This window comes from Diospyros lotus, chromosome 6, assembly GCF_014633365.1.
Source record: "Diospyros lotus cultivar Yz01 chromosome 6, ASM1463336v1, whole genome shotgun sequence".
NCBI classification, from domain to species: Eukaryota; Viridiplantae; Streptophyta; class Magnoliopsida; order Ericales; family Ebenaceae; genus Diospyros; species Diospyros lotus.
The window spans coordinates 8363041-8382102 of record NC_068343.1 but is presented as its reverse complement, the minus strand read 5'-3'; the positions used below and the strand labels follow the sequence as shown (position 1 = coordinate 8382102).

The 19062-nt window shown below is 39.9% G+C and overlaps 1 protein-coding gene across 2 annotated transcripts; it reads right to left on the bottom strand.

Annotated features, from left to right (window-relative positions):
* Positions 1-555: 555 nt before the first annotated feature.
* On the bottom strand, positions 556-13816 carry LOC127803224 (serine/threonine-protein kinase SRK2E). 2 transcript variants are annotated; one of them, XM_052339304.1, is made up of 9 exons: positions 13403-13816; positions 10257-10331; positions 10064-10165; positions 9924-9977; positions 9734-9826; positions 8324-8422; positions 3160-3264; positions 2974-3072; positions 556-1162 (listed from the first exon to the last, which is right to left on the bottom strand). In XM_052339304.1, the coding sequence occupies exons 1-9, from the start codon at positions 13577-13579 to the stop codon at positions 893-895; spliced, it is 1074 nt and encodes a 357-aa protein (XP_052195264.1). In that variant the 5' UTR covers positions 13580-13816; the 3' UTR covers positions 556-892. The 2 variants fall into 2 exon arrangements, with proteins under 2 accessions (XP_052195264.1, XP_052195265.1); XM_052339305.1 differs by lacking the exons at positions 2974-3072; positions 3160-3264.
* Positions 13817-19062: the final 5246 nt, after the last annotated feature.

Here is a 19062-nt window from a genome sequence, read left to right as displayed (position 1 = left end):
TGTCAATATTGTTTGATTTTATTGTGAGTTGTTTAAAAATTAAAATTAATGTTTAATTTTTTAAATCGGTATTCAACATTAAAAACGCTGTTAAAAATTTTCATTTCAGTCCATTTCTTTCCATTTTTGTTAAAGAAAATGAATTCTTTCCTTAATTGTTTGATTTTATTGTGAGCTATTTAAAAATTAAGATTAATGTTTAATTTTTAAAATTGGTATTCAACATTAAAAACTCTTCCGTTACTTTGTTAAATTAACTTAAACTATATTAACTAAATGTTAATTAATATAATTATACTAGTTTTATTATGATAGTTAATAATAATTCATTATAGTATGATAATTAGCATAATTGTATTATAATTAATTAAGTATAGTTATGCAGTACAATTAATTATTATATTATATGTTACATCAATATAATTATATTGTATTATATTAATGAATATAATATAATTAATTGTAAATCAATCAGTATATTGAGGTTTTCTGGCAGGTTCAAGGGTACTGCGCCTCCCAGTTAAAAACAAAACAAAACAAAACAAAACGCAAAGGTAGATAGAAAGACGCGTGATATATATATAACAGACTGGAAACCAAATACAGCGCCACGCAATGCAAAAATGACAAATAAACAACAATTCTAAGGAAAAGAAGCGCCACCGGGCTCGGGCAAAGGAATAAGCTTTTTGCCCCAAGGGAGCATACCGAAAACTGCAGATTATACCAGTATCTTGACCTGACTTGACTAGCTTCCCAAACAGTGGAGGAAAACCTACCGTGCCAGACTTAAAAGCTCAATTTCTCACATTACAGGCCCATCAGACCACACGGTTCTTTTGACATATATGGAAACTGATTTTCAACACTAATTAAGGGAGAAATATTGTATTCACATTGCATAGATGACCTCTCCACTGCTGTCAGCATCGAGATCAGGATCAGAGTCTAAATCTTCCGTGTCATCATCGTCCATGTACATGTCATACAGTCCCACTGGCGGTATGGTGGCCTCGGATATTATTTGCATGATCGCATTAATGCTCTGAACAGGTTGATCAGGCTCTTCGTACTGGTTGTTCATTGTGTTTTCCTGCGTGAGCTCTATGGGGAGGTTCTTTAGAAACCACACATGGTTCCTTATCTCAGGCATGGTAATTCTCTGTTGCATGTGTACAGCAAAAAGAATGAGGTCTATATCGTAACGCAATTGAGATAAATAAAGGGCAAACCCAAAAGCAAGGCAAGATTAACGTCAGGGTCCAAGTAAGGAAGTAAATTTGATCATGAATTTCAACGAGCTAGCAATTAACAATAGCCAGTGTGTATTTGGTAATTTTTGCACCACATACATGCAAAATAAAATGTAGTACTAGCCAGTTTTCGAATGATGATCCTTTTCCATTTAGAGCTAGCAACGAATAAAGAACAGATTGTATAACTGGCATCCCTTTTGCAGTTCATGATCTGTGAAAAAGCATCAATTATTAAGCTGACAAGATGTGATAGGAATCTATGGGCTGTTTCCCTTGCACTATTGTACTGTATCCGTTTGGTCACCTCAAGCTTTTTTGTTATTTAAGCACACGCATAAATTAGTCTTTTACCGTAATACTATGAAAAAACATGAAGAAACTCCGTGGTTATTGCATAAGCACATAGATTAGTCTTAAGTTATCCCATAACCCACCCAAACAAAAGTGGAACCACAGCTGTCATTTGCCAGTGACAGTCCAGTGCAACAGCCACCAAATGAAGTGCGATTTTGTTCATCCTGAGGGTAAAAACGTCATTTTGGTCTCTCTCTCTCTACCCACCACCACGTTTCTCTCTCCTTCCTCCCACCGCCGACAGCTGCCTCACCCTCTCTCTCTCTTTCCTCCTGCCGCCGACCCGCTGCCTCGCCCTCCCTTCCCACCACCCCATTTCTCTCTCCTCTCTCTCTTTCCTCCCGTCGCCACCAATCTGCTACCTCGTCGACCCATCGCCGCCTCGCCATCACCACCCCGCCTCGCAGGGTCGGTGATGGCAGCAGGAGGAAAGAGAGGAGAGAGAAACGGGGTGGTGGGTAGGAAAGGAGATCAAAATGACATTTTTACCCCCAAGGTAAAGTCACCCCAAGATGAACAAAATCGCACTCCACCAAATGCATCTAGTTGAACAAGTGCAATTTTGTTCATCCTGGGGTGACTACTTATGATAAAAATGTCATTTTGGTCTCTCTCCCTACCCACCCACCACCCTGTTTCTCTCTCCTCTCTCTCCTTCCTCCCACTGCCGACCCATCATTGCCTCGCCAACCCGCTACATCGCCGCCTCTCCTCACCACTGTGGCGCAGAGGCGAGGCAGCGATGGGTTGGCCAGACAGCGGGAGAAAAGAGGGAGAGGAGAGAGAAACGAGGGTGTTGGTAGAGAAGGCAAGGCAACGACGAGGAGATGCGGCGGGTCGGCGAGGTAGTGGTGACAATGCAGGTTGGCGGTGGGAGGAAAGAGAGAGAGGGTGAGGCGGCAAGGCAGCAGTTTGCGTGTCGGCAGCAGGACGAAGGAGAGAGGAAAGAGAAACGGAGTGGTGGGTAGGGAGGGAGACCAAAATGGCGTTTTTACCCCTAGGGTAAAGTCACCCCAGGGTGAACAAAATCGCACTCTAGTTGAACTCATAAAATATAACCAGCCCTCCCTTCACATCCAAAAACCATCCTCTTGCAGTGAATTTTAAATAAAAATGCTGTTCCTCCTACCAAGCTTTTCACCATGCATCAAGATAAGGACATCAATTCAGTTGTGCTTGATAGCAGACAACATGGGTCAGTTTATGGTAAGGATAAAAAATTATGATTCCCCTCAAAAATATCACTGAACAGATGCACCGAAGTCGTGGTATTTCTTACCACTTCCCTAACTGTTACATAGCATAATGATCATGGGTCCACACTAAGCATACTAGGTTTCTTCTATTTACTAAAATTACTAACCTCCTTGGGATCTGCAACAAATATCCTTGAGATTAGGTGTCGGCATTCAGGAGATATTTGAATATCGGCTGGGATTAAATACTGGACCTGAACAATTCTCTGCAGACAACAGGAAGAAAAAGGTTTCACTCTCAGTAAAACAACTTGTAGAAGTAGATAGTGGGTCATAAAATGTTAAAGAGATACATTTATTGTCCTTCGGATGTCCCTTGGTTCCTCAGGGTCCTCAAAAGGATATGCACCAACCAGCATGACATACAATGTCACCCCACAAGACCATACATCCGCAATCTGAGAATGCAACCAGTACATGAGATCCAAAGTTCAGAAGCTTCAATCCTTAGACACATTTCACACGTCTCAAAGTCAACTCAGAACAAGATATGCATGATAGGATACCAGATAGCAAATCCAAACAACAATCAAATATTAATAGTTTCCAATACTTTTCAGCAGAAAACACGAACAAACCAAGGCATTCGAGAGGCCCTTACTCTCCCAATTCTTCTATCAAAAACTAGCTCCCCTATCCCTCTTCTTCTCAGCTCTTTATACCGCTCCTCTGCCCCTCTCTAACTGAATTCCCTTGCACATGCAAATTATTCCCTCAGTCTATGGATTACAAAACTACCCCCCATGCGCACATGCTGGTTGTAACAACCTGCATGTGCTAATTCCCTATTCTCCCCTTCATGTTTGCTGGTCTTTGGTAAGTCCAATACACTGGTGGCCTATCATTACTCCCCTCCCGCACTTTCACCTTGTCCTCAAGGTGAAAAGTAGGAAATTGTTGTTGAACCGTAGGGTTCCCAGGTGGTCCAGGACCCACTTGGGCTTGGAGTATGTGAATCTTGTCTTCGATTTGCTGGGTGGTCTCCATGATTTGCAATAGACCCGATGGCCGTAACACCCTAACTTCTATCCTGATTTTTGGCTTCAACCGGTTAACAAATGTGCCCTCCAACATGGCCACTAAAACTTCTCCCACCCGAGCCGCCACTTCCCGATCAACCTTAAGGAATCGCTTGGCAAGCTTATTCAGATCCGAATACTCTTGAGTATCATGTCGGCTCATCACAAGAAATGGGTGATCATAGCACTGGCAAAGACACAATAGTAGTTCCAGAATAGAAGCATAATTATGGAGAACTCGTCCTTGCTCAACAAATTGGTCAAATTTCACCTTGGATCTTTTAAACAAGGCCTCGTATAAATCTTTTTCAGCCTCTGTGAGTTCACCATAAATCACCTTAATGTCTGCTGGCAGAAGAACTCTAATTGGCCTTAAAATTGACTGCACCAACTTAAGTCCTCTCTCATCACCCTCCTCGAAAGGCCTTTGGACAAGTTTATTCCACCATGCCCACTTCCCCCATGGTTCCACTCTCAAAAAACGAAGGAGACTATAAATGTCCTCCAGATTGTTCTCATCAAAAGTGGTAGGAGATGGCTGGACCATTGATGGCGCCCCAATCATCGATACGATGCCCTCCTTGGACGTTACTAGATACGCCTTCCTCAACATCAGATTCCTGATCTTCTTCCTCGGCTGCTTCAATGCCTTGGTCGCTTCCAGTCTCGTCTTGAACTGGACGAAGCTGTACCCCTTGGTCTTGCCCATGACCCGGTCAAAGATGACATTGCAACTCTCGGTCTCGACGCACGACTCGAAGGCAGAGGCTAAGGTTTCTCGCGTCATGTCCCACGCAAGACCGTAGACGACGAACTTGTGACTAGATATGTCGCGATCCGCGGCATCGCGGAGGCGAGTGAAGAGGAAAGCGCCGGGCACAACAGTGCCGACAAGGAAGTTAATCCGCCGGTACCTGGTGTAGGGCTCAAGAAGTTTCTGGATCTTCTCGGGCTTGGTCTCACCGGAGGAGGAATCATCGTCGGCGTCCGAATAGGACTGAATTGGCACCGCGGTGTCTTTGGTTGGGACTGGAGCTTGGTATTTCTGAAGCTTCTTCTTCTTCCTGCGTTTCTTCTTGACGCTTTTGTTGTCACCTTGTGGTTGTCTAGTCACCGCCTTTTTCTTCTTCGCCTTCCCCTTCTTCGCCATTGCTTGAGCAGAGATGCGATGGTGACGCCCTATGGCTTCGTCTTTCAGGTTTGCTTTCTTACCCACACGAATCTCTCTTCGTCTCCGTCGCTCCCACTAGGCCCATGGAGGTGCAGCACCCTCCAAACACAATGTTGTTGTGTCCGTCTTCTCGTCAGCCAACACCGCAACTCCCAACCCCTCACCCATCGCCTTAGCGAAGGCCGAAGGCCAGTGTGATGAGGCGGGGCTGGGCATCCCCCATTTTTGTGCCATCATCGAAGGAGGCAATATCATTGCCCGCTGGTGGTTCAAAATTGAAGACGACGGGGCCTGACCTTTGTTTGGGCCAGGTCCATCAATCCTTCCACGAATCACCAGATTCATCTCCTCAATTGGTTGGGCTAGGTCCATCATCTGCTCCAGCCCAATCGGCCTTGACACCCTCATCTCGGCTCGGATGACCGGCCCTATTCCGTTGATAAAGTGGCCCTCCAGCGACGCCTTTGGCATGCCTATGAGCGGTGAGGTCAAAGTCTTGAAGCCAAGGCGGTAGTCCTTGACGGAGCCCCACTGTTGAGGCGCAAGGAACCTCTCCTCCACCGTGCCTTCCTGTGCGGTCCTGAACCTATCCCTCAACATCACCTTGAGCTCCGTCCAACTCCTCACCCATCGTCATCTTTGCTCCCACTGGAACCACAACAGAACTGCTCCTTCAAAGCATGAGGCCGTCGACTCCAACTTCTCCGCATCGGACAGCTAGTTCACCAAGAAGTAGCGCTCAACCCTAAAGACCCAGCCATCTGGATCATCTCCCTCGAAGTTGGGTATTTCCAGGTACTGCTGCCTTCCGACACCATCGACCCAGCCGCCCCCTTCGCCACTTCTCCCTCCAACTACCAGCGTTCCCTCCCTTGACACGGGCGAATCCGCAGGTTGGTCTTCCTCATCACGCTCCCCCTTTCTCTCTCTCTCTTGCTCCTCTCGTCTCTCCTCGTTCTTCCTCTTGCTCGCCCGCTCCTGTTCTTCCCATCTCGCTCGCATCCTCGCAAATAGCTCTAGCAAGTTCGCTAGGTGTCTCCATCTTTTGAAACGCACTCCTCATGGCATCATCTCCCAGCGGAATGCCTTCCACCCTCATCTCCGAATCACCGACTGGATCAGTCAAGTTCACCATTAGGATCGAAACGCTCTTATACCAAATTGATAGGATACCAGATAGCAAATTCAAACAACAATCAAATATCAATAGTTTCCAATACTTTTCAGCAGAAAACACGAACAAACCAGGGCATTCGAGAGGCCCTTACTCTCCCAATTCTTCTATCAAAAACTAGCTCCCCTCTCCCTCTTCTTCTCAGCTCTTTATACCGCTCCTCTGCCCCTCTCTAACTGAATTCCCTTGCACATGCAGATTATTCCCTCAGTCTATGGATTACAAAACTACCCCCCCATGCGCACATGCTGGTTGTAACAACCTGCATGTGCTAATTCCCTATTCTCCCCTTCATGCTTGCTGGTCTTTGGTAAGTCCAAGACACCGGTGGCCTATCAATGCACATATTTAGGACACTCAGAATTCCGTACTACTGCTGCCCCAGGTTGATGCAAGAAAAGATTTTCTCAAAAACAAGGTCAGAATTATCTCAAACATCAAATTTTGTCTAGCCATATGTGGGCTACTAGCTTATGTTGAAAGTATCAAATAACAGGATTGAATAGCAGAAAAGGCCATCTATTAAGAGATGTATGTGAGCTGGTTTTAGTTTTATTCAAGCTCAGTATACGTATATATAGGTCCTGTTGAACTCCTATTCAGGTTGAACCATCCATCAAGAAGACCTGTTCATGCTAGGTTCACATAGTCCACTGAAGCTCAACTTTTGTTTGGCTGGTATTGCTGTAGGAAACTTCACATCAGTAAGCAAAAAGGGGAAAGAAGAAACTCTTCCCTCTCCCTATCCATAACCACAGTACAAGTAAATATAAGCTATATCAACAAACTGATTTTAATTTAATAAGAACAACTGTACACTTGAAAATCAAGAGATTCAAGGATTCAATCTTCTTAGGCAACTGAGGGTCTCAACAATTAATATTAACTATTAAAAGAAAATAAAAAATGGAACAGCTAGAGAGTGTGTTAAACCTAGGGCTTGCTGCAGAGACATGGCCTTCATGCCTAACCCTTCAAATACCTAAAAGTAAAACCCTTTTCTTAAATAAGCCCTTCAGAGTGAGGAACTTATGTATTTAAGATCAAACTCAGCTTATAGTTGGAAAGAGAGCCTGAAAAAGCTACAAAATGAGTCACTTTCAAGCTACTCAAAAAGAACGGTTAACTTGAGACTGCCTGGAATAACCTGTTAGTGAATGTATTCTGGCAGTGCATAGCAGGAGGTCAGAAACCAAACGGGTTTTTGAAAATGCTAAATGTTGAATTAATGAAAGGGCAATATCACATATGCCAATAAGATGAAATGAGCTTCACAGCCAAGAACCTATAGGGTTTCAAAAATAAGTAGATAAAACATGACAAGAGGCATAATGGTTTATTATTTTGGAAGGGGGTTGCAGGGGGTTGCTCTTAAACTCAGATAGAAGCTCTAAGGACAACCCAGGACGTAAGCAGTTGTCTTCAAAGATGAGAACAATACCGAACACTATGGAAAAACCAAGTAAAAACACCAGCTCGGACTCTGATGAATGAAACATAGAGGTCTGACAATCTTTTCAGAGAACTTCTGTACCAAAATTGGTGAATGGACAGTCAAGAACTTTCAGTGTAGAGATATTACAGAGGCCTGAAGTAGTCACATGGAAAGATTCAACTGAACTATCATAAGTAAAGGAGGAAATCAGCATACCAACCAGTTAGCTATCACGAGAATAGAATGAGAGCTCTAAGTAGTTCTGGACCATCTACATAAACAACTTGGATTCCCTCTGCTATCAGATGTTGGTGAAGTAGCTTTCTAGCAGACCGAGTGTTTTCTGCCTCTATTATATCACTGTGTGTGTGTGGATTTTTTTTCTTTTTTCTTTTTTTTTTTTTTTTTTTTTTTGGGGGGGGGGGGGGGGGGGGGAAGGGGGGGGAGAAAATGGGCCTGATATAAAAAGTACAGAGAGCTCTATTCAAATCCTTGGTTCTTCGTATAAAAAATAAGTACATTAGTCATAGAACTGTTTCCAAATACATTCTAGTAGTTCACCCATTGCAGCTAAAGCTAAAGCTGTGCCGCCTAACAGGGTCTTATGAACAACACAAATAAGTACAGAATATACATACAAAATAAGAATTAGTTTTACCTTTCCATCATAATTCTGTGGCTGCCTAAGTAACACTTCTGGAGCAATGTATGCAGGAGTTCCAACTGCTGATTTGGGTTGTGAGTGCAACACAGAAGACTGAGGAAAACTTTGTCACAGTCAGATAAAGTACACAAGAATTGATACAAGTTGCATATACAAAAAAAATGATTGACAATAGGCTCCATAATACAGAAGTATGAAATCAGTGGTGTTGTAGTGCCAAATTAACCAAATTCTTCAGAAAGAAGATACCACATTTTCAAAATTCCATCAAAGAAATGCTGAGAGAGAGAGAGAGAGAGAGAGAGAGAGAGAGAGAGAGAGAGAGAGAGAGGGGGGGAGAGTGATGCTCCTGCATCAGAGAGTCCTGCAAGTGCCTTGATACAGCTCAATCACAATCCTCATTTAATAAATATCAATGTCAATCAGAAAATTTTGTACACAATTGAGATCCATACTAAGATTATATTTCAGCATTCCAGTCATCAATAAATTCAAGTCTTCCGTAGTCCACAATCAGCATACAGCAAGGTTGTTAAAATCGGGATTTTAAGTGAAATCGAAAAAGTATCTATAAAATCGGATCGTAAAATCGTAAGATTTTAAAGATAATTAAAAATACCTTTCAATTTTTGTAAATATATGTTTATAATAACATAATTTTGTAAAAAATAAATTAATATTTTTTAATAACCTGATTATTCCTTATTATAGTTCAAAAGATGATACTTCCAAAATATAGCTAAAAAACTAATAGGTTGGTATAGGCAATTTAGAGGTAAAATATAGCTTAAAATTCTTTAGAGGATTCTTTCAACGTCTTCCATTAGATTTATGTTGCATTTTTTTCTTGATTTAATATTGATTAAATCAAGTAAAATCCCGATTTGGGGTTTGGTGGTCCATTAATTAATTACTTGTTTGTCTTGATTTACTTATGCAATCAATGTTAAATCAAGTACAAATTATAATTTAAATCAAGTAAATTGGAACTTATGCAATTAATGTTAGATGCTATGTGACATTGGAACTTATGCAATCAATGTTAAATCAAGTTCCAATTTAGAGGCAAAATATAACAATTCATTGCATAAGTTCCAATGTCAGATGCTATGTGACATTGAGACGTTGGAAGTATCCTCTAAATTGCAACTTAAATCAATGAAAGTCTTTGAATCGTAAAATCGTTTGGGGATCTCTGAAACGTAAAATCGTAAAATTGTATATGTAAAATCGAGATTTTATAGGATTTTATCCCAAATTGGATTTTACATGGGATTTGAATCGTTTAGGGGTTTTCGAATTATAAAATCGTACACGTAAAATCGGGATTTTAACAACAATGGCATACAATATACATGAACAAAGAATAAAAAGCAATGTGGATAAGAAAAACCCCATCAGTACCTTTGAGTACCCAAAATCACATATCTTCAAGCGAGGAGCAGGACTGCCATCCAACAAAGTATTTTCCAACTTCAAATCCCGATGACATACTTGCTTAATCAATAAACAATTTCAAGCGAGCCAAATAAGTAATCCCATTTGCATCCACAACATCTAAAAGCATTAATGAATAAATCTAACATTGACATACCATTGAGTGGCAATAGCTGACTCCAGATATTAGCTGTTGAAAGAAAAAGCGAGCCTGCAACAGACACCAGGATAAACAACCACAGAAATGTATATCAACCAAAAAAATAGATATCCAAGTTTAAATAGTAAATAAACAACCTCATCCTCACTGAAACGTTCTGCCTTGCGAATTCGATCAAAAAGTTCTCCCCCAGCTGCATACTCCATCACAATAGCCAGATGGGTTGGTGTCAGTATGACCTAGAATACGAAATTTCAACAGAAAAATGGTTAATTAAGCCATAACACTTTTTGGTGGCTATTAAACAAGACAGTGAGAAAATGAGAAAACCTCCTTAAACCGAACAATGTTGGGGTGCCTCAGAGACCTATGATTTATAATTTCCCTTCGAACATTTTCATCTATCTGCAAGCAGAAAAAGCATGGCTCAAAAAGAAAGCAGTGCCTCCCAACATTTGAAATTCTTATCTTAGAATCGGATTTAGATACGACCGCAATTGTTATGTGTATCCACTTGAGAGAGAGAGAGAGAGAGTCAAACCCCATAACATATCAAAGAAGTTTCACTCAAAAAGCAAATATGGTTAAGAACCAAACATATTAGCAGATTTTTTTCACTGTCAAACCATAAAGCCACTTTGTTAAAGTTTATCAAACAGGTGCATAGCCATCCTATCTTGCAGCATGTCATGGAGTACTATAATATTTTGATCCTTGTCTTTGGGTGATGGCACACATCAGCTTGCCCCACTGAATTTGGGTAATCTATTTGCACTTTGTCTGCAAGTTGAAAGTGCAAGATTGTTCAACCCTGCCCGTTGAGGAAATACAATATGTAACCATAATTCAAATCCATTTTTTTTCTGTAGTATTTTTCTTGAAATGAACAAATAATCCATTTGCACTTTGTCTGCAACTTGAAAGTGCAAGATTGTTTAAGCCTACCCATTGAGGAAATACAATATGTAACCATAATTCAAATCCATGATTTTTCTGCAGTATTTTTCTTGAAATGAACAAATTCAAAGTTCGTAATGTCATTCCTTTAGAAAAATGGATGAAGTCCGAGACCAACTGCCACCAGAAAGGTGGAAAAGAGAAAGTGTTCCAACTTGAGCCAAGAAAGTATCACCCTTCTATGTACATCCACAACTTCTCACTTTCCTTCAAGCTGGGTGAAGAATAGGCAGAGAAGAGGACAAGGGGAGCAGGAGCAATAGACGCTTCGCTTGCACAGGAAAGGACGAGTTGGTTTTTCTAAAAAATGGGATCTAGCTCGAAGATTCTACCTAGAATCATTTTGTTGGAACAAGGATTGTAACATTCAAATGACATATGGAGAATGAAGAGCAAAGTATCAGTCAATCAGAAGAGTTCCTCTCTGATATAACCATGTCAAGGAAAGCAACATCTGTACCTCAACAGGTTGACACGGAGATGTAACCCCAGCTTGCCTTGCCCCTTAGTCACCGTGGCAGACTAATCCCTCAAACCAGCCGTGACCACAATACAGCTTGCAGGTCACACCTATGATGGCACAGTTGCAGAGGCAGCACAACATTAAGACTATAGAGGATCCTGCCCCCCACACCAACTACCATAAAGTCACTGAGCATCTAATACCTCTTGTAAGAATATTACTTCAGGTACCCTCCCTCAAGATAAGCCCTTGTAAAAATCTTTTGACCCCCAGGCCATACTAACAGATACACGACCCTCATGCCTACTGGGACTTAATATGAAAGAAAAACAAATGAGGTTTTAATTTAACAAGCATACCAATCAACTTTGATTTCCAGCAGTACGAGATTAGGGTCAAGCAATATTTTTTGGCCACGAATCAATAGCACTAGCCACTAATAACTTCTCGTGATATTTTGATTTTGTGTATCTGACAGGCCCCGGTCCACCGGACATACCAAAGATGATCCAAGGAGCAGGGATAGGAGAGTAAATTGGCTGGCTAGCATAACAGCCAGCCATGTGCGGAGGGGTAGAGTTGGAAATTGCTAGTTTGCACAAACCAGCAGGTGCGAATCCAAATTCGGTTAGAGGAGGAGGAGAAAATATAAAGAGGAGAGAAAATTGTACGAGAGGAGGCTGATTTTGGATTTAGTTTTCTGGAGAGTTAGGGGCCTCTCTAATGCCATGTTTTCCTTGTAATCTTGATCGAATTGGTGAATTGAATCAAAGTTCAGTGAATTTTTTTCTGGTACTCATCAGTATCTTTTTCCATTGTAAATATATGAAAATTCCCATCCCTGATGAAAATTTTGGTTTTGCTTCATACATGATACCATAAATCTTTAATCTCATTGCTTCTTACATTGTGAGGTAGCATGCCATGTAGAGGAGCTCACCTAACAGATAAAACGACAATATTTTGCAACTGTGTCCTACATAAATTGTGTGGTGTAGTGCAATGGACTGCTGTTAGTGAATTCCATGGGCATTACGGCCTCAAATCTGACTGGAGTCTTTCAGGTTGGCCGTATATACTTGTCTCCCCAAGAACAGAATATTGCTTCCATTCTTGCACACCAGGTCCTCATGAGAACCTCCCAGAAACAGGCAAAAGGTCAGTCTAGATGTCAAGGAGTCCTCTACCCAATGGACTTGCAATCATCCAGCAGACAATGATCTATGCTCTTGTCCTTTAAAATGCCTTTAGTTGGGTTGATTCCCCAGGACATTTGTCTTTGAGAAATGAGAAGTTTTCTTGTGTTCGTTTAGATCCTTAAAGGGTTCTAGGCGATTCGTCTATTATTGGATTCAAACTGTCAAGGGATTGGAGCATTGATGGCTCAAAGACCTAACAGCAGATGACCATAAAGGTACTTCTATCTTGAAAGGCCAGAAAAACATCCACAGGATAACTAATTTCTCCTGAAACAACCAGACGCACCTCAGCACACGAAGAGTTGTCACATAGCATTGCATCGGCTTTCTTTTTTCCCCACTAGTTCAATTGCTTTCAAACATAGTCTATGAAATGATGTAAAGACGTATAGAAGCTAAGTCTGGTATAGCTCCAAAGACGCATCTACTCTTTCTTCCATTGTTGGCTCTTCCATATAACCCCAAAGTTAAAGGCCTTACCTTTTGATTTGTTCTTTTTTTAACGATAAACACGAGAGCACAGCACTAATGCAAAATTTGATGTATGCATTAGGTTCCTGAGCCCCTAATTATGTGAAAAAGCCAAATTTCTAAATGGATATATTGATAGGTTCCGAAAGCCAAACGTCGAGATAATGCCCAGAATAAAAGGGACTCGAAGTGTAGGTGTATTTGGCAAGAATCACGATCGCAGACACGTACTTTGCATTATTAAACGGGCAGCCAAAATCATAATTACGGAATTAAATGCTCACAAACAGGAATACAACCAACAAACAAAACATAATCTCCCAAATTAACTCATTAGGACAACACAAATCAACAAGTATCAAAGTCGGCAACCAGCCGAAACTGACCTTATGCCCACGCTCGATGTACTTGACGGCGACGAGCTCACTGGTTCGCCTGTCTCGCATAAGCCTGGCGACGCCGAATTTGCCGGAGCCGATGTCTCGGATGAATTCGTATCGGTCGCTATCGTGCATGATCGGCATGTCCATGCCAGTCCCCACTGCGTTCGGCGACCGCTCCATTCTCGAGGCTCTTCGAAGTCCTACAACGAGCACTTAAAATCTCATCACGCAGGATCGCAGAAACGGCTACGTTTCACAGGGAATCGTCCCTGGATGGGAACATAAGAACATTGGACGCCGTCAAATCACCGGTCATCCGATTAGAGAGATTCGTCAGCTACGGCCTAAGAGGCGGTAGTTTCTGTTCCGTAGGTTTTGGAAGGTTAGATATTTTTTGCTGGTCGAAGGTGAAATGGTAATTTCTGTGTGCGAGAAGAGCAGAGAAGAAAGGTAGGGTGATGTTGACAGGGCGGCATCGGGCGGTGTCTGGACGACATCGTTTGGGGTGGGGTGGGGTGGGGTCGGCGGCCTTCTTTCCTAGTGCCGTTGGTGTTCGGTCATTCTCATCACCACGAAAACACCTTATGAATAGTTTTTTCATTTTCGAAACGATTTTTATTGTCGTTTCGAATTTTATTTATATCTTTTAAAAAAAATATTTATTTTTATATTTTTATTTTTTATCAAAAACATTTCTCATTTCTATTGTCATGCAACGTAACCCATCACTCATCAACGCTGCTGGCTGGCGTTTCGTTTCTCTTCCTCTGGATTGGTTTATAGTTCTAGGTCGCTGCTGATTCATAGGGTCGTTGTCCTTTTTCCTCCAAATTACGACGGCAGCCTTTTTAGTTTGGGATAATTACGAAGTTATACACCGGGGGGGTGGGGCAGTGGCATGATGGTAATAATGAGGGATTATGATGCCGATTCCTGGAAACTTCCACTTGCCAAATAAAAAATTGTGGAAGCAATTGGAGGACACTGTTAATTGGTTGGACTGATTGTGAAATACAACGAGGGTGGTGGTGGTGGTGGTGGTGGGATAGGAAAAGGAAAAAATATTCCGTCGTTCCAAAAAATGCACCAATTAGCAGTATTCATTGGAGCCAAGTGCTTCAATCTCCACGGATAATTCAAATCAAATCTTGGCTCTTTGCCCGATATTAACCCATATGTTATTATTCAAGTAGTAAAATGAACTCAACTTCAATCGATAATTTAATTTTAATTTTAATTTTTTAAATCTATTTATATTTGTTGAATTTGGCTGACTTCTAAAAGCTTTTATTTAGCCTATTCATCAATTGTAAGTTTAATGTGACATATAACTATTTACGTTTTTAATAATTATAATTTCCTAAAGCCCGCCAATTAAGGACTCTTCCGGACCCACCCGTCCACGTGGCCCCAAGCTATTTTGGATCTACTGGGGCAACACTTGTTATGGAAATTAGGTATGTGCGCGTGAAAATTTAAAAATTTGATAGAATGTTGCCATCCAGTGACATTTGGAATCTGGTTTGTATATTATGTTAGAATAAATTTGTAGTATTTAAACATTATTTTCAATATTATTGTCTCTACGCGGTCTCCTGCTACTCGTGCCTTCAATTTTGACATTAGAAGTAAATTTTGTATAAAAACTTTATTTCACTGCGCTGGATAACGAATCGAACTCACGATTTTTTATAGTCCAACCACTTGATCGGTGTGATGAAAGAATATTATTTTTATTTTTATATAAATCTCCTTTCAAGATTAAATCAAACTATTGCAGCTTTATATTTTAATTAACTAATACAATATTCATTAAATTTTTGCATGATAAATAACATACTCGTGCGTTAAATATGAATTTATAAAATTTAATGGGTGAATCAGATCAAGCTAAATTATAAAATTTATTCCAATTGTAGATCAACCAATTTTTTTTTATTACTTTGTGACATTACATATATACACATATTCAGAAAGAATAAGAACCCTTGAGGCCTTAAGTGCTAACTTTCAAATATGTAAAAAGTAAGCTAAAATTGATAAATTCCTATCAACATCAGCTAAGTTTTTATTCGGGGTGAGGTTTAGGTTGATTCAATAACTGAATTAAGCAAATTAATAAAATAAATAAATAAATAAGAAAAAATCGAATAGATCAAATAAATTACAAAATAAAAAAAACTTAAAATCAAAAAATAAAATTATCCTCACTATTGCCGTCGACCACCAAGCCAGCCTGTACTTCCGATTATCAAACTCAATAATCAATATCCTCCAACTACAATAGTTTATATATCTAAAAATAAATTTGATCAAATAATTGATTGTTTGTAGATTTATAATTAATTTTATTGTCAAGATTTGTATATTTGAAAAAACGTTGTTGGCCATCGTCCACGATGGATTCCAACAATCAAAATTGACCATTAAATTATCATTGCCTTAACAATCTACATACCTAAAAATTAAAAGAATATAATAGTCAAAATTTAGTAAATATAGGTTTTAATGTAAAAAATACTCATCACATTCATGTGTTTGTGTTTATATACCATAAAAATAAGAAGATGGTCAAAAACCTTCTTGAAGGGACCAAAGCCTAGATGTCATAAATTGTTGAGGGAAACAAAGGCCGAGTTTGAGATAATGATGGTTGTTGAGTAGGTGTTGAAGGGTGAGATAGTTGTGCGATAGAGTCAGTGGCTTGCAGTGGGAGGAAATGGTAAGAAAAAAATAGAGATGTTAGTAGCGATGGGGACATGTGTGGGCATTATTAGTATTGAAGCAAGAGAATAAGAGTTGAAAACGGTGATTGAAGATTTTGAAACAAGAATTGCAATATTGCAGTTGCAAATGAAGGGTCGAAGACGAAGGGGGAGAGAAAGACGAAATGATTGGTTTGGTTTTTTTATATTTTTTATTTTATTATTCAATTTGGATAAAAAAAATATTATTTGATAATTTTAATTGATTCAATTATTTCAACCTTTTTAATAGAAAAAATGAATTAAAATTAAATAATTAAAATTGTCAAATTTTAAAATCAAACTAAACTGACCGTTAATAAAAATCGAACCAAATCAACAATTTCGATTAGTTCCATTTGATTATTTTATTTAAACCAAAACTTTAGATATCCATTGTAATATCCCGAAATTTGAAAATAAATAATAATTATTCAAACCAGTGTTTGAGGACATTACTGAATATTTGAGAATTTAAGAGGAAGTATTTATTTATGTAATTTTGAGAAAATAGGAAATTTAGGTATTTAATTAAATTATTTAAAAATATTTATGAAAATAATGATGGAAGTAATTAGGTGATAATTATTAAATATTGCATATAAGGTGATTATCAAATATTTATGGGGATCATTGTATATTTATGGATTTAAAGAAAATATTAAATTATTTGTATTAAAAGGAAATTAAGGTAAATAATAATTTTATTTGGGAGTATTTAAGAAAAGAGGAAAATAAATTAATTTAGTGAATTATCTAGAAATTTCGGGGTGAAAGGGAAATAAGGAATAAAAGAAGTGTGGGCGGTGTGTGTGATTTTCGGAAGTTTTTGAGGGTTTAAGTGTAAACCTTGGAAGTGGCTGAGGATTCCTTAAGTTTATTGATGTGCGTATATATTCTGAAGATGCAGCCAGGGCGCCCAAAACGGCGCCATTTTGGCCTTGAGGCAGTGGTGTGCCTGTGTTGCCACGCGGCAGTTTCTAAAAGCTCTTCCTTTTGCCTTTTAAAGGCTGAATTTCAGTGTGTAATCGGCCAGTTCAAGCCAGCAAAAACAGCAAGGAAAATGGAGAAGAAATAGCGCGCAAAATGAAGAAATTTGAGTGAAAATTCAAGATTAAATGGGATTTATTCGCTGTTTAATTTGCCAGGTAAGTAGAGAATTATGTATTAAACATTCTGTATGGTTAGAATTTCATTTTGGATTCAATTTTATTAATTTTGGGAGTTTAATCTATTTTACAGCGTGTATTATTTTGGTGACATTCGAGCGTAGAAACACTGTAATCAGCTTAAACGAGGCAAGCTCCCTCTACCATTACGATCTCTTTCAGTTTTGTGAACCCCACGCATTCTCTTAATTCGTTTTGGTTTCGTGTATTAATTATACGAATCGATGATTTTATTGGCACGATTTAATATAAAATAAATATGAGACTTATTGGGATTTTATTTGTGGTGTGCCTACTCGGGATTTTAGACGATTAAATTATTTATATTACACGGTTAGATTTAATTAATGTGAACCACGGGTTTTATTAATCGTTATTAAACGTTTTACTTCGCAGCGGGAGTGCAAGAAAGACAAGGAACGGCCATGTAAAGGCAAGCTCCCAACCCTCTCCTCCTGTTCTTTGATTCTCGTGAGAGACTCCATGGTTTCTCGTACTTTACGCCCTCCCTTACTCTAATTCGGGGCCTAGCATTATTTATTGATATATTATTTAAATATTTTAATTTAAATTAAATCCGGGACTTCTAGAGTTTTATTTGTTGTGTGCCCATCGGGGTTTGTACCACCCCTATTCCTTTCTGAATGATGCTGAACCACTTTGGGACTAGGTTCTTAGTGGTGTGGGTTTATGTATAGATTTCTCGGGTTTATTTATGGATCGGCTAGAGCTATCGAGCAGTGGGGTAGGGGTCGGCTGTTTGGTGTTGTTGAGGTAGACTATTGTACGGCCCTGAAGTGGACCGTCAGGTGGACACTCCTAGTCACTAGCTGTTGACCGGTGCCGGGCACTGCTGGCTAGCTCTGCCAGTATATGATTCATTGCATGATTTGACATGTTGTATTATCGTTCATGGTTTGATATGCACATGGGGTACGAGTTGCATGTAGGGATATTCATTTATTGAGTATGTTTGGATACGGACATTCTAGTTTGGTTAGGTTGCATCCAGCACGGGCATATACATCGCGTGTGGTTTATTATGTGGGCGGAGCATAGCCTGATGCCTGGATGTATGAGCGCCAGTGTATCACGTTGATGCTCACTACGCCATTGCATTTCTACGTGCATTGCATGGTTACTGATAGTTATTAGTTCTCAGACGGGATGACCGTTCTGAGGGAGCCTATGGCTCGGGTGTCGGGAATACCGACATGGACATATGGGTGGCGGGAGCACTGACACGGGATGACGCGCACAGGTTGTTGGAGGTATTTATTACCGTCTAGTGCGGAGGCAGGTTGGTATGGGACTTGAGTGTCGTGTGTCTTGTGTGGGCGCCAATGACCGATATGTGCTTTTATTATGCTATGCTATTGTGTTGTAGCGTCTCATGACTTGTGTGTACCTAGGGGTTTATTCTGGGGAGAGTTTATTGGATCTATACAGTCTCCAACCTTTATTTCTTTATACTTGCTGAGTCTCTCGACTCACTTTGTTTTCCATCATTTTAGATAGTCACAACGTGGGCCATGGGCAAGAGAGTCAGCTTCTGACAATAGTGTCGGTATGGTGTACAGGCAGTCCCGTCAATCCCTGTCAACTCTAATGTCTGAGTATAATTTACTCTATTATTTTTACTGTACCAGGTCATTCCTCGAGTTTCGTGTATGTCGGCACATGAGTTGGTATTTATTTATTTATCTTGCAATCGCGGTACTAGCAGTGTTCCCGTAATGCATGCATGTAT